The following is a 12,088-nucleotide window of genomic DNA, read 5'->3' as shown; positions in this document are numbered from 1 at the left end:
CAAGGATATTGCCAGGATTAGAGGGTTTGAGCTATAGTGAGAGGCTGAATAGGCTGGGGCTTTTTTCCCTGGAGCGTCGGAGGCTGAGGGGCATACATAGGGTGAATAGCCTAGATCTTTTCCCTGGGGTGTGGGGCAGAGGTTTAAGTGAGAGGAGAAAGATTTAAAGAGGACCGAAAGGGCAACTTTTTCATGCAGAAGGTGGTGCGTGTATGGAATGAGCTGCCAGAGGAAATGGTGGAGGCTGGTACGATTACAGCATCTGTATGGTACATGAATAGGAAATGTTTAGAAGGGTATGGGATAAATGCTTGCAAATGGGACTAGATTAATCTAGGATGTCTGGTCAGCGTGGATGAGATGGACTGAAGGGTCTGTTTCCGGGCTGTAGATCTGTATGACTACATGACTGTAATTGACACATCCAGTGTAGAGCTGAGTCCCCCAGGTAACTGCAAACCTGGGGGCTGGAGCTGGGGCAAGGTTAGAGGGATTGAGATCAGTTTGGGACACAGTTTTATGTCATTCACTGACGTGGCACTGGACTTGTTTTGTTGAGCGTGTTTCTTGCCCTCTGTATGGGAGACTCACTGGAAAATAGTTGCCAGGCTGGAGGGTGAATTGCAGCTGGACTGAATGACTAGGTGGTTGCTGCACAGTTGGAGGCCACTCAGCCTGTCTATTCTAGCTCTCCCAGTAAGAGCTATTGAGCTAGCCTCACTCCTTTCTTGCCCTGTTGGCCCTGAAAAATGTTTTCTCTTCAAATGAATCATCCAATTCTCTTTTGGAAGGCCAGACATGCTCATTACAAGGAATGTTTTCCGCAGTCAGAGAAGATGTTTGCAATGCAGCCTACAAGTGGGTGGCCTATGATTGTGCCAGCAGAGAATTTGTTTATTTTGGAAGCCTAAGCCTCGGCAACAAAGAGGCCCAGTGACTTGTGTTAACGGAGAGTTCCAGAATTTAATATTACCTGTAAAGACGTCATGTCATTAGCTACCCTGACAGTGACCCAGTGACTTGTGTTAACGGAGAGTTCCAGAATTTAATGTTACCTGTAAAGACGTCATGTCATTAGCTACCCTGACAGTGACAGCTGGCTGGACATCAAGGATGTTGTAATTCCGGAAGAGATTTCTAAGCTGTTCCTTATTTTCATCAATCATTTGGATTACCCTGGAACAGAATCACACAGCGATATGTGGGGTCAATCAAGGGCACTCTTTCATCCCAAACTCAACCATCACAGGTAGGCTTGCTCTTTGTGTTAGATGTAGTTATTGGTAGTGATGCTTCTAGTGAAAATGTTTTGAAGTCACTCTGCTTCACATAGCAATGCTTCTGTGTTAAGATTTGTGTACCATAATCTGCACTAATCAAATACTGTGGTTCCAAGAGCAGGTCAAAGGCTGGAAATGTTGCAGCAAGTAACTCACCATCTACAAGGCACAACACAGCAGCATGATGGAATATCCCCATTTCTCTGGGAAGTTTTGTGCAATCAAGGACAAGATAACCCACGTGAATGGCACTCCATCCACGTTAAACAGTCATTGCCTCCGACTGATGCACAGTGGCAGCATTTGTATTGACATTTGTTGGGTTAAACTAGTTTTGGACACTACCAATATGCCACCGAGCCTTTGAGTAACAGTTGAGCGTGATCCTGTGCTTGGTGCACACCTAAGCACAGATACATGTGAGTGAGAACAACGGATGGCGATTAGGAGCAGGGACCATAGCTGATACTGGATATCTGATAAGGTCTGTGCCTCCCCATATGCTAGCTAATATAACATGTCATAAAGACTGGGTGTTGTTGAGACAGATATCTTGAAGCTTATTAACAACATTAACCACTAAAATTGTCATTAAGTCTCAGACTTCGACAGGGTCTGGATTGTGTCTTATTGGCAATTACTGTTACATGACACACTTAACAACTGATTGTACACAATATGCTGACTCCATTAAACAATCAGAGAGTAAATGACTGAAACCAAGATCAATTATACCACTGCTTCACACGTCACGTAGTGAGGATGCAGTCCCTGTCTGGTCAGGCCATAATACAACATGTCCAATGCACACAATGCACTGCAGCAATTCTGACAACACTTTTCAAACCCGTAGGTCTGGATGGGCTGCTCTTCAGAGGGCTAGTGTGGACTCAATGGACCGAATGGCCTGCTTCCACACTGTAGGGATTCGATGAAAACAGCTTTCTGATATTTTACTATTGTGTTTACATTTTTAAAAAGTGAGTCACTGACATCTCCTCAGACATTGGTGAACTTTCTATTGAAACCAGGAGAACAGACGATGGTCTCTTTACTCTGAGGAACCAAAACCAGAACCATCCTCTTTGCTCTCCAGTTGAATAATTTCTAAAACCTCTTCAGGGTGTTGCTGTTGATGGTGGTTGCAATCAGATAGGATGTACTCTCACAGCCTCAGCACAGACTATACCCTCTGTCCTGGTCACACTTCCGTTGACACTGAATCCCCAGTGTTTCTGACTCTATCACTCACTGTAGCTGAGTGACAGGGCTGGCAGAATTTTTTCACGGACCCACTGTCACTGATTATTTTCAAGGCGGGGGTAGATTCAGCAACAGAATCAAACGCTACAGGGAGACAGGTGGGGATATGAAATCTGAAATTCAAACAGAGCCAACCATCATCTTATTGAATAGAACAGCAGGCTTGAGGGGCCAAATGGCCTACTCCTGGTCAGACCACGTATGTATGTAAAGGGCTTCATTGGTTTTAAAACACTGAGATGTTCTGAGATGGCAAAAGGTGCTATACAAATGCAAGTCCTGAGGTGGAGGCAGCTCCACTACAGCAGCCATCACACAACTCCAGGGTGACAGATATCCCTTGGATTTCCCCACACTGTTTCTCCTTTGCCTTTCTCAAACATTACAGGTGCTGGTATAAATGCAACTTGTTGGTTTCAGTCCACCTGGCTTCTTTTCCTTTAACTCTCCAGATTCCCTCAAAATCCACCTCCATGCAATTCTCTACAAACCATTGGGTGAACAGAGACCTCATGAAATCCTGGTGCTCTGATGTGATCAGTGAACAGTCCTAACCACAGCCATTAGAACAGCCCCACCCTGGCCAACTCACCTCTCCACATCCAAGATTCGGTTCGTTTCCCTGTTCACCACGTGAATCAGAACGTCAGTCTGAGCAAAATTCACCCGGCCCTTCTGATCGACGTGGAACTGTGAGCAAAGACATAAAACTCTGGTCAGTACAGAAAGCGTTCTGCTGTGTGGGGATTTATCCATCAGTGAGACTGCCCCCTTGCCGATTGTGCCGTGAACCCTCACGTAACGCCAGCTGCTGCCATTCCCTGCACTCATTCTCGTCATGTACTGATTTAACTCTGCTCTGGTACCCGCTCTGGTACCCGCTCTGGTACCCGCTCTGGTACCCACTCTGGTACCCGCTCTGGTACCCGCTCTGGTACCCACTCTGGTACCCGCTCTGGTACCCACTCTGGTACCCGCTCTGGTACCCGCTCTGGTACCCACTCTGCCAACTGTTCTAGATGACAGTTGCCAACTCTCTGGTTGGACGTGTTCCTGGAGACAAACAATTTGATCTCTTGCCTCTGACTGTCCCAATTACACAGAATCACATGATTGTTACAGTGCCTGAGGAAGCTATTCAGCCCTTGTGGCTGCATCCAGAACCAACCTTCTGCTTTATTCCTGTATCTTGTGTATTGTTTCTACTTAAATAATCATCCAATGCCCTCTCAAATCCTAAACTGAACATGCTCCCAATACACTTGCAGGCCATGCATTCCAGACCCTAACTACTCAGGGAATCACTGAGTTATACAGGAAAGGAACAGACCCTTAATTCGAACTGATCTGCGCCAAACAGACAACCCAATCTGAATTACTCCCATTTGCCAGCATTTGGCCCATATCCTTGTAAACCATTCCTATTCGTGTACCCTGCAGATGCCTTTTAAATGTTGTAACAGTACCAGCCCCCTCAGATCTTCTTCAAATCTTTCCCGTCTCACCTTAAACCCATTCCCTTTAGTCTTGGTCTCCCCCATCCTGGGGAACAGACCTTAATCTCTGAGTGAAAACATTTCTTCCCATCTTGCATTTGCTTTTTTTTTGCAAAACACTTCTGAACCGTGTCCCCCACTTCTCAAGCCATTTAGGAGAGTGTTGTTTCTCACTATCCACTTTGTCCAGATCCTCAATCTCTGTCAAATCTCCTCTTAGCCTCCTCTTCTCTGAGGTGAACAGTCCCAACATCTTCAATCCTTCCTCATAACAGGAATATCTCACCCCTGAAACTATTCTCAGAAACTTCTAATGTACTCTCTCCAACACAGTCACATTCTCCCTCTGGTGTGGTGCCCACAGTACTTCAGCTGAAGTCAAACCAGTGTCTTTTATACATTTTTCCTAATCTCCCTGCTCTTGTACTCTATACCCTAGGGGTTGGTTTAGCTCAGTTGGATGGATGGTTGGTTTGCAAAGCAGTGTAATACTAACAACATGGATTCAATTCTCATAACTGGCTACGGTCAGCTTGATGGACCCTCCTTCTCAACTTCTCGTCTTGCTTGAGGTATTGTGGCCTCAAGTTAAATCACCAGCAGTTAATGAGAGAGCATCCCTATGTCCTGGTGACTTACACACTCACTCTATGCCCCTGAATACTATATGTTTGTTAACAGCTCTCTGTACGAGAGAGAGTATTCTGTTGTGGTCTGGTGAACTGATCTCTACATTGCAACTGTACCGAGATCCGGCAATTGGTTGCCTGATGCCCTACCTTTCCATCCAGCTGAGTGAAAAACCAAAGGTCTTTGCTTTATCCAATTGGACAACTGGTGATCTTGACAGTAAATCAGTTTATTAGGGTTCTTGTGGCGCAGCAGCAGCATCACTACCTCTGAGGCAGAAGGTATGAGTTCAAGACCCACCTGCTCCAGAGGATGGGTAGTAAAATCTCCAGTTTCATTCAAAAATATCATGCCATCCATGATGTAATATTTTTCTAGCTGGTGAGCAAGAGTTGCAAATATACTTTTCTAAATGCATCATTTTCTTTTTATAGGCCTTTGACTTGTCTTCTCAGGTGCTGGCAGTGATATTGCTGGAGATTCTAGTTTTAACTGGTGGCTCAATGGTTAGCACTGCTGCCTCACAGCGCCAGGGACGCTGGTTCAATTCCAGCCTCGGGTGAACTGTCTGTGTGGAGTTTACACGTTCTCCCCATTGTCTGCGTGGGTTTCCTCCCACAGTCCAAAGATGTGCAGGCCAGGTGAATTGGCCATGCTAAATTGCCAGTAATGTTATGTGCATTAGTCAGGGGTAAATATAGGGGAGAGGAGTGGGTCTGGGTGGCTCACTGTTCAGAGGGTCGGTGTGGACTTGTTGGGCCAAAGGGTCTGTTTCCATACTGTAGAAAATCTAATCTAATCTAATCTTGGACTATTCCGGGACACTCCACAGAAGGGTTGATCTTGAGGCCTGTGTATGATGAATTGCTCTCCAATTTCAGCTCTGGTTTCCCTTCTGTCTCCTCTTCCTTCCTCATATGCAGTCGCTGACCCCTCAATCTCTCACTGCTTGTTCTGGGCCTCTGGAATTACTTGCCCAATGATATGACAGCTACACTACCCTCTATAAAACTAGTGCTGTATTAAAAAAACTATCATCTTGCAAGGTGTGAAACTGAACGGATGATCTACTCTTCATTCTTGGTCCAGTGAGCTCCTGAGACCTGAATGAGAGCCGGTGAGGGACATTACCTGCACATCATCTGTGTTGACAATGGCACCAGTGATGTTGGAGACCAGCTTAATGAACTCCTCTTCAAACTCCCGCACCCTCTCAGGGATCTCATTGATGACGATCTTAACACGCTGGTCATCTCTCAGAATGTAGATTCCTATCACTGATGTGTCATTATGTCCGGCTAGGTCTGAAACCATGATGTCCACCAGGAAATAGCCAGGGTTGTAGGCCGTGAAGAGGTCAAAGGTCCTCACAATGCCATCCTGCTCCCCTGCGAAAGAGGAAATCAAAGATTTTTAACAGTACAAACCTCCTCGCAGCTGGCTGGGAAGGTCTCTTGCTCCCCAAGTAGGAGGGGCTGCTGGTGGCAGCAAACTCCCCCGCTGCCTCCCTGTTACCTCACCATTTTAGGAGTTTGACTGAACAGTGAGGTCTCTACATTGGAGAAACAAAATGCAGACTGGGAGACTGCCTTGCAGAACACCTCCGGTCCCCAAGCTTCCTGTAGCCGCTCATTTTGACACAGCGTCCTGCTCGCATGCCCATTTGTCGCCTTTGGCACGCTGCAGTGCTCCAGCAAATCACAGTACAAACTGGAGGAACAAAATCTCCACTTCATACTAGATACCTTACAGCCCTCTGGACTTAATGTTGCATTCAACACCTTCAGATTGTAAACTCACTCCCACTTGCACAGTGGCTCAGTGGTTAGCACTGCTGCCTCACAGCGCTAGGGACCCGGGTTTAATCCCTGCCTCGGACGACTGTCTGTGTGGAGTTTACACATTCTCCCCGTGTCTGCGTGGGTTTCCTCCGGGTGCTCTGGTTTCCTCCCACAGTCCAAAGATGTGCAGGGCGGGTGAATTGGCCACGCTACATTGCCCATAGTGTTAGGTACACTAGTCAGCGGTAAATATAGAGGGTAGGGAAATGGGTCTGGGTGGGTTATTCTTCGGAGGGTCGGTGTGGACTTGTTGGGCCGAAGGGCCTGTTTCCACACTGTAGGGAATCTAATCTAATCTTTATTTGTTACATTCTCTGTCACCATGTTCTCTCCCCCCTCCCCTCCTTCCAGTGGGGCTGTCTCTTCCCAGTCTGGCAGTTAGACACACAATTGTTCTGCCGTTCCCACATTCCGGTCACTTAATCTACACTATCAGCAACCTTTCTCCCCCAGCACTCCACCCCTGACTATTGCAGAAATGCTGCCCCTTCCACACTTCACATCAGCTCTGATGAACATTCTCCCCGTGTCTGCGTGGGTTTCCTCCGGGTGCTCCGGTTTCCTCCCACAGTCTAAAAATGTGCAGGTTAGGTGAATTGCCCATACTGTTAGGTGCAGGGGTAAATGTAGGGGAATGGGTCTGGGTGGGTTGTACTTCGGCGGGTTGGTGTGGACTTGTTGGGCTGAAGGGCCTGTTTCCACACTTTAAGTAATCTAATCTAATCTAATCTAAAGAAATGTTACCTTGCTCTCTCTCTCTCCATGGATGCTGCTTGACCCGCTGTGATCTCCAGCAATTTTTGCTTCCAGGAGTGAAATGGGGATTGGGGAAAGGCCTGGTTTGTGAGTCTCCTTACCCAGATTGTTGGTAAGAATTTCTGCAGATTTCTCTTTATAGCCTCAAGCAGCATCACTAAAGCAAAGCAATGAGGCTTTGTGAAGCATGCCTGGCCTGACCAACCCAGACATATCCGTTTCTGTGAATACGTGACAACTTATAATTACATAGCAGCTTTGACAGAAGATATAACTGATTCACAAGGATCAGATTCAGACAATATTTGACACTAAGCTAGTAAATAGACATTATTACAGATTAAATACCTGTGCAGATGTAGGGTCTAAGCAGCATCTTAAAGGGTGAAAGTGAGAGTTGGAGATGGAGATTTAAGGAGAGAATTCCAGAACTGGGACCCAGGTGGCTAATGATATTTATTCCTTTAAACCCAGTTTTGACCCAATCATTTTGATCACCCCTTTCAATATTTCCTTCCCAGCACCTGTTTTCACATAATCGTACCTCTGAAGCAGCCTAGGATGTTGTTTGCACAAGGCTTGTTTTTTTTTGTGTGTGAAGATGTGGGACAAAAGTTATTCACGTCAACTTGTCAGGTCCTAATATTAACTCCGAGTAATACAAAATATCTTGGTCAAGGCTCCACAGCTGGCATGAGACAGCATAGTGTACAGAAATGCAAGTCTCTTGAGATCCTACCAATTATGAAGACATTCCCCACATCTTCAGATTCATTGAACTGGAGCTGGTAGTAGCGGATGTTAACAATTTGATAGAAGACAAGGCTGTTGTTTCCAATATCGGCATCATAAGCCTCCACTCTGATCAGCTCAGAGCCTACTTTGGCATCAGTAGCAACACCTACAAGCAGCAAAGTGGTCCATCAGTATTAGAGGAATCCACACTGATAAGCACGCACCCACGTATATACACACGCGCACACACAGACAGACACATACACGCACATGCACACTCTCTCAGACACACACACACACACGCTCTCTCACACATACACACACACACTCACAATACAGAGAATGCAGCATCATTTGGATATTGACAGCCAACACTAGAATGCCATTTGACCCAAATAAGTTCATCTTTCCTGCCCGCAACAAAAATGTAGGTTAGCTATTCTTTTTTAAAAGGGATGGAAAGATGGCTCAGTGGTTAGCATTGCCGTCTCACAACACCAAACAACCCAGGTTCGTTCCACCCTCAGATCTGTGTGGAGTTTGCACTTTCTCCCTATGTCTGTGTAGGTTTCCTCTGGGTGCTCTGGTTTCCTCCAAAGATGTGCAGGTTAGGGTGGGTTGGCCATGGGAAATTGCCCATGGTGTTCAGGGATGTGATTGCTAGGTGGGTTAGCCATGGGCAGTGCAGGGTTACAGGGATAGGGTGGGATGGTCTTCAGAGATTTGGTGCAGATTGATGGGCTGAATGTCCTGCTTCCACACTGAAAATAACAACATGAGTTGCAAATAAAGGAATCAACATAAGGGTTGCCTCATTTAGATTAGCTTTATCTTATACGTCTGGCACTCACCTACTGTAACAACTTTGGAATGCAAAAACAGTTAATTGCAATTTTGATTCGTAAATGAGTACTAGACACTGATCGTGTGGCTTTAATACTTGTATTCTCATGTGAACTGAAACCTTTTTGTGCAGTTGTGGGTAAAAATGATGACTCGTGGAGCACAGTGGGGGAGTGTTTCACTTCCAGATCAGAGGCAGCTGTTTGTTAGTCAGACACACGCAAAGTGCATTTACCTGTGCTGCGGGTACAGTGTACAGAAAGTGGTTTTATTATAAACTGAAATTAATGCAGGTAAATGATTTAAAGCCACACACACACACACACAGCAAGTCAGCAGTTTCTATCAGCCAACAACACCTTTGATTTAAAACAGAAATTGCGAGAGGAACTCAGCACATCTGGCAGCATCTGAGGAGAGAAAGCGGAGTTAATATTTTGAGCATAGTGACCCTTCCTCAGAACTGTTCAGAAGGATCATTGGACTAAAATCATGAACTCTGCTTTCTCTCCACAGATGCTGCCGGACCTGCTGAGTTCCTCTAGCAATTTCCATTCTTGTTTCAGATCTTTGTTTTATTTTAATGCCTTAGATTTAGTTTGGGCCAAAATATTCAGTCACAAATTCGATTTTTTGGGTAGTCAGAAGACTATCAAAGGTAATTGATTGCAGTGTTTTATCAAGCAGCGTATCTCTTGTCATGGAGACAACTCAGTGGCTGTGACATTAGGGGTCATCCATTTAATAGAAGACTTTGCAAGCTGCAGTGAATGCTGGGAAAGTATATCCACCATTGCCATTGTTCACTTTCTCTGAAGACACACTGCTTTCCTATCAAAGTCTGTCAAGAGGCTGGATTTATTCTGTCAACCGGGGGTAGTCCATTTGTGTGAAGTATTGCCAAATCTGTGAGGACAGATAGGTCTCTTTCAACAGATGACCTCAAAACCACCAGCACGTTTTGAGTTTCAGCTCCTTTATCATGCACAGAAGCTATTGACTTTCTCTAATGAATCTGTGTTTGGTTTGACTGTTGCAACGCCTTCAGTGTAAATATCTAATAAAGGGATTCATTAAAACAGATTCTTGGGAAACAGTGACTCGTGTAGGATGTCATATTGCGACTTTAGTTCGGCCACTTTTGCGTTCAATGCTGGTCTCCCTCCTAATAGGAAGGATGTTGTGAAACTTAAAAGGGTTCAGAAAGATTTACAAGGATGTTGCCAGGGTTGGAGGGTTTGAGCTATAGGGAGAGGCTGAATAGGCTGGGGCTGTTTTCTCTGGAGCGTCGGAGGCTGATCTTATAGAGGTTTATAAAATCATGAGGGGCATGGATAGGGTGAATAGCCAATGAGTCTAAAACTAGATGGCATAGGCTTAAGGTGAGAGGAGAAAGATTTAAAAGGGGCAACATTTTCACACAGAGGATGGTGCATTTATGGTACAAGCTACCAGAGGAAGTGGTGGAGGCTGGTCCAAATATAACATTAAAAAGGCATCTGGAAAGGGTACATGAATAGAATGAGTTTAGAGGGATATAGGCCAACAAGTCATACTAGATTAATTTAGTATATCTGATTGGCATGAATGAGTTGGACTGGAGGTCTGTTTCTGTGCTGTATGACTGTCTGACTCTAAAAGATGACATTTACAGAAACAGTAATGGGGATAACCTGCCTCAGTGATGGTGGTGATGTCAGCCTCTCCCTGTCAGCAGATTTTTCCATTCTTTTATTTTCATGTGTTTATCTAGCTTCCTCATGAATGCTGTTTAACTCAAGGACTCCACGTGATAATAAATTTTACATTTTCAACTTTCCTCTGGGTAAGGAATCTTCTCTGAGTATTCCCAACAGGAATTATTAGTGATGACCTTATATCAATTGCCTCCAGGTTGAGGACTTATCAGCAAACACAATCACCTTCTCCACACACACACACGTTAAGATGATGGAAGTGTTTGCTATTGGGTCTCACCCTACTTTCTCTTTACGCAGGAAAAGAACAAGTCCCAGCTTGTTCGGCCTCTCCTCCTAGTCTGCTCCCATCCTTTTCATTTAGTGTTGCATCTTCAGTGCTGTTTCTGTACAGCTTTTACAATACGGAGATCACAACTGCTCAGGCAAGGTCTCACCAAGGTTCTATATAAGTTTAGTGCGACTTTTCTACTTTAGACATAATAAATTCAGCCTCTTGACAGACTTTGATAAGTAATCAGTATTTATTCACAGAAAATGAACAATGGCAATGGTGGATATACTTTCCCAGTATTCATTGCAGTGTGGAAAGTCTTCTATTTAATGGATAACCCCTAATGCCACAGCCATTGAATTCTGTCCATGGCAAGAGATATACACTACTTTATAAAACACTGCAATTAAATAATGACTAGTTTGATAAATCCTTTGATTGTCTTTGGCCTACCAAAAATTGTTCTCTACTTTTCAATTATATCTCTGTCTCATTTGTTGCCTGCTTGCTCATTTTCCTAAATGATCTTACTAATCTGCTGCTTTCTGTGGGTTCTGTATTTCTATTTGTAGATTCCTCTGCTTCTCTCCCCCATTCAAACATTTGTCATGCAAACAGTTCACAAATCCTTGTTCTTTCTGCCGCCAGAGCCAGATCTAGATTGAAATTTGGGAACTCACCGGCTGTGTACTCGGACTTCATGAACCTTGGCGGCTGGTCATCAATATCCTCCAGGAAGATGCGGACTTCCTGGAGGGTGAGGTCAACGCTGGGGTCAAACAGCTGGGCTTGCCCCCTCGGGGGTGCCCAGTTTGGGTTACTGGAGGCCTTGACAATGACAGTGTAGAACGGGTTGGTTTCTCGGTCCAGATCTTTCAACACCTTCAGCAGCCCATCCCGATTCAGCTGGAAGTTGTGATCGGGATCTCCAGCTGTGTTGACAAACAAAATTAACGAGTTATTTCTGCAGTCGTTGCGTTATTATGGATTGGAAAGGGCCACTGCCATAGGCTCTCAGTACTTCTGCCTTTAGGATGTGTGCTTGTGATTTTCGGGTTTCCAGTTCTTCCTGGAGGTTTTATCTCTGGTGTCCTACCTCCAAACCTCCTGCCTCTAGCCATTGGCTGCCCACATCCTTGTGATGTCCTGCTGTCTAACTCTAGCTGGAAGATGAACAGATTCCCGGTGTCCCAACTGGCTGACCGACTGAACTGCCCTAACGACCTTTTGTTCACTTCTGTTTTATATACAATTAATAAACTGAAGTGTTCAA

The 12,088-nt window shown here is 45.1% G+C and overlaps 1 protein-coding gene and 1 long non-coding RNA gene across 2 annotated transcripts in view; one reads left to right on the top strand and one right to left on the bottom strand.

Moving 5' to 3' along the window:
- Positions 1-12,088, bottom strand: part of cdh23 (cadherin-related 23) — a 261,541-nt gene that overhangs the window by 14,034 nt on the left and 235,419 nt on the right. The window contains exons 31-35 of the mRNA XM_087982495.1: positions 11,496-11,747; positions 8,006-8,167; positions 5,801-6,057; positions 3,136-3,233; positions 1,056-1,176 (exon numbers count right to left, since the gene is read on the bottom strand). Of these exons, the coding sequence (XP_087838621.1) occupies positions 1,056-1,176; positions 3,136-3,233; positions 5,801-6,057; positions 8,006-8,167; positions 11,496-11,747 (890 nt within the window). The remainder of the gene's footprint in view (positions 1-1,055; positions 1,177-3,135; positions 3,234-5,800; positions 6,058-8,005; positions 8,168-11,495; positions 11,748-12,088) is intronic.
- Positions 1-12,088, top strand: part of LOC148137430 (uncharacterized) — a 24,557-nt gene extending 12,469 nt beyond the window's left edge. Inside the window, exon 3 of the long non-coding RNA XR_015754280.1 lies at positions 11,464-12,088. This is a non-coding gene — a long non-coding RNA (uncharacterized LOC148137430). The remainder of the gene's footprint in view (positions 1-11,463) is intronic.

This window comes from Chiloscyllium plagiosum, unplaced genomic scaffold (genome assembly GCF_037043375.1).
Source record: "Chiloscyllium plagiosum isolate Xiang-an unplaced genomic scaffold, Cpla_swu_hap1 HiC_scaffold_43, whole genome shotgun sequence".
Classification (NCBI taxonomy): Eukaryota; Metazoa; Chordata; class Chondrichthyes; order Orectolobiformes; family Hemiscylliidae; genus Chiloscyllium; species Chiloscyllium plagiosum.
The sequence above is the reverse complement of the archived record's forward strand: the minus strand, read 5'-3'. Positions and strand labels throughout refer to the sequence as shown.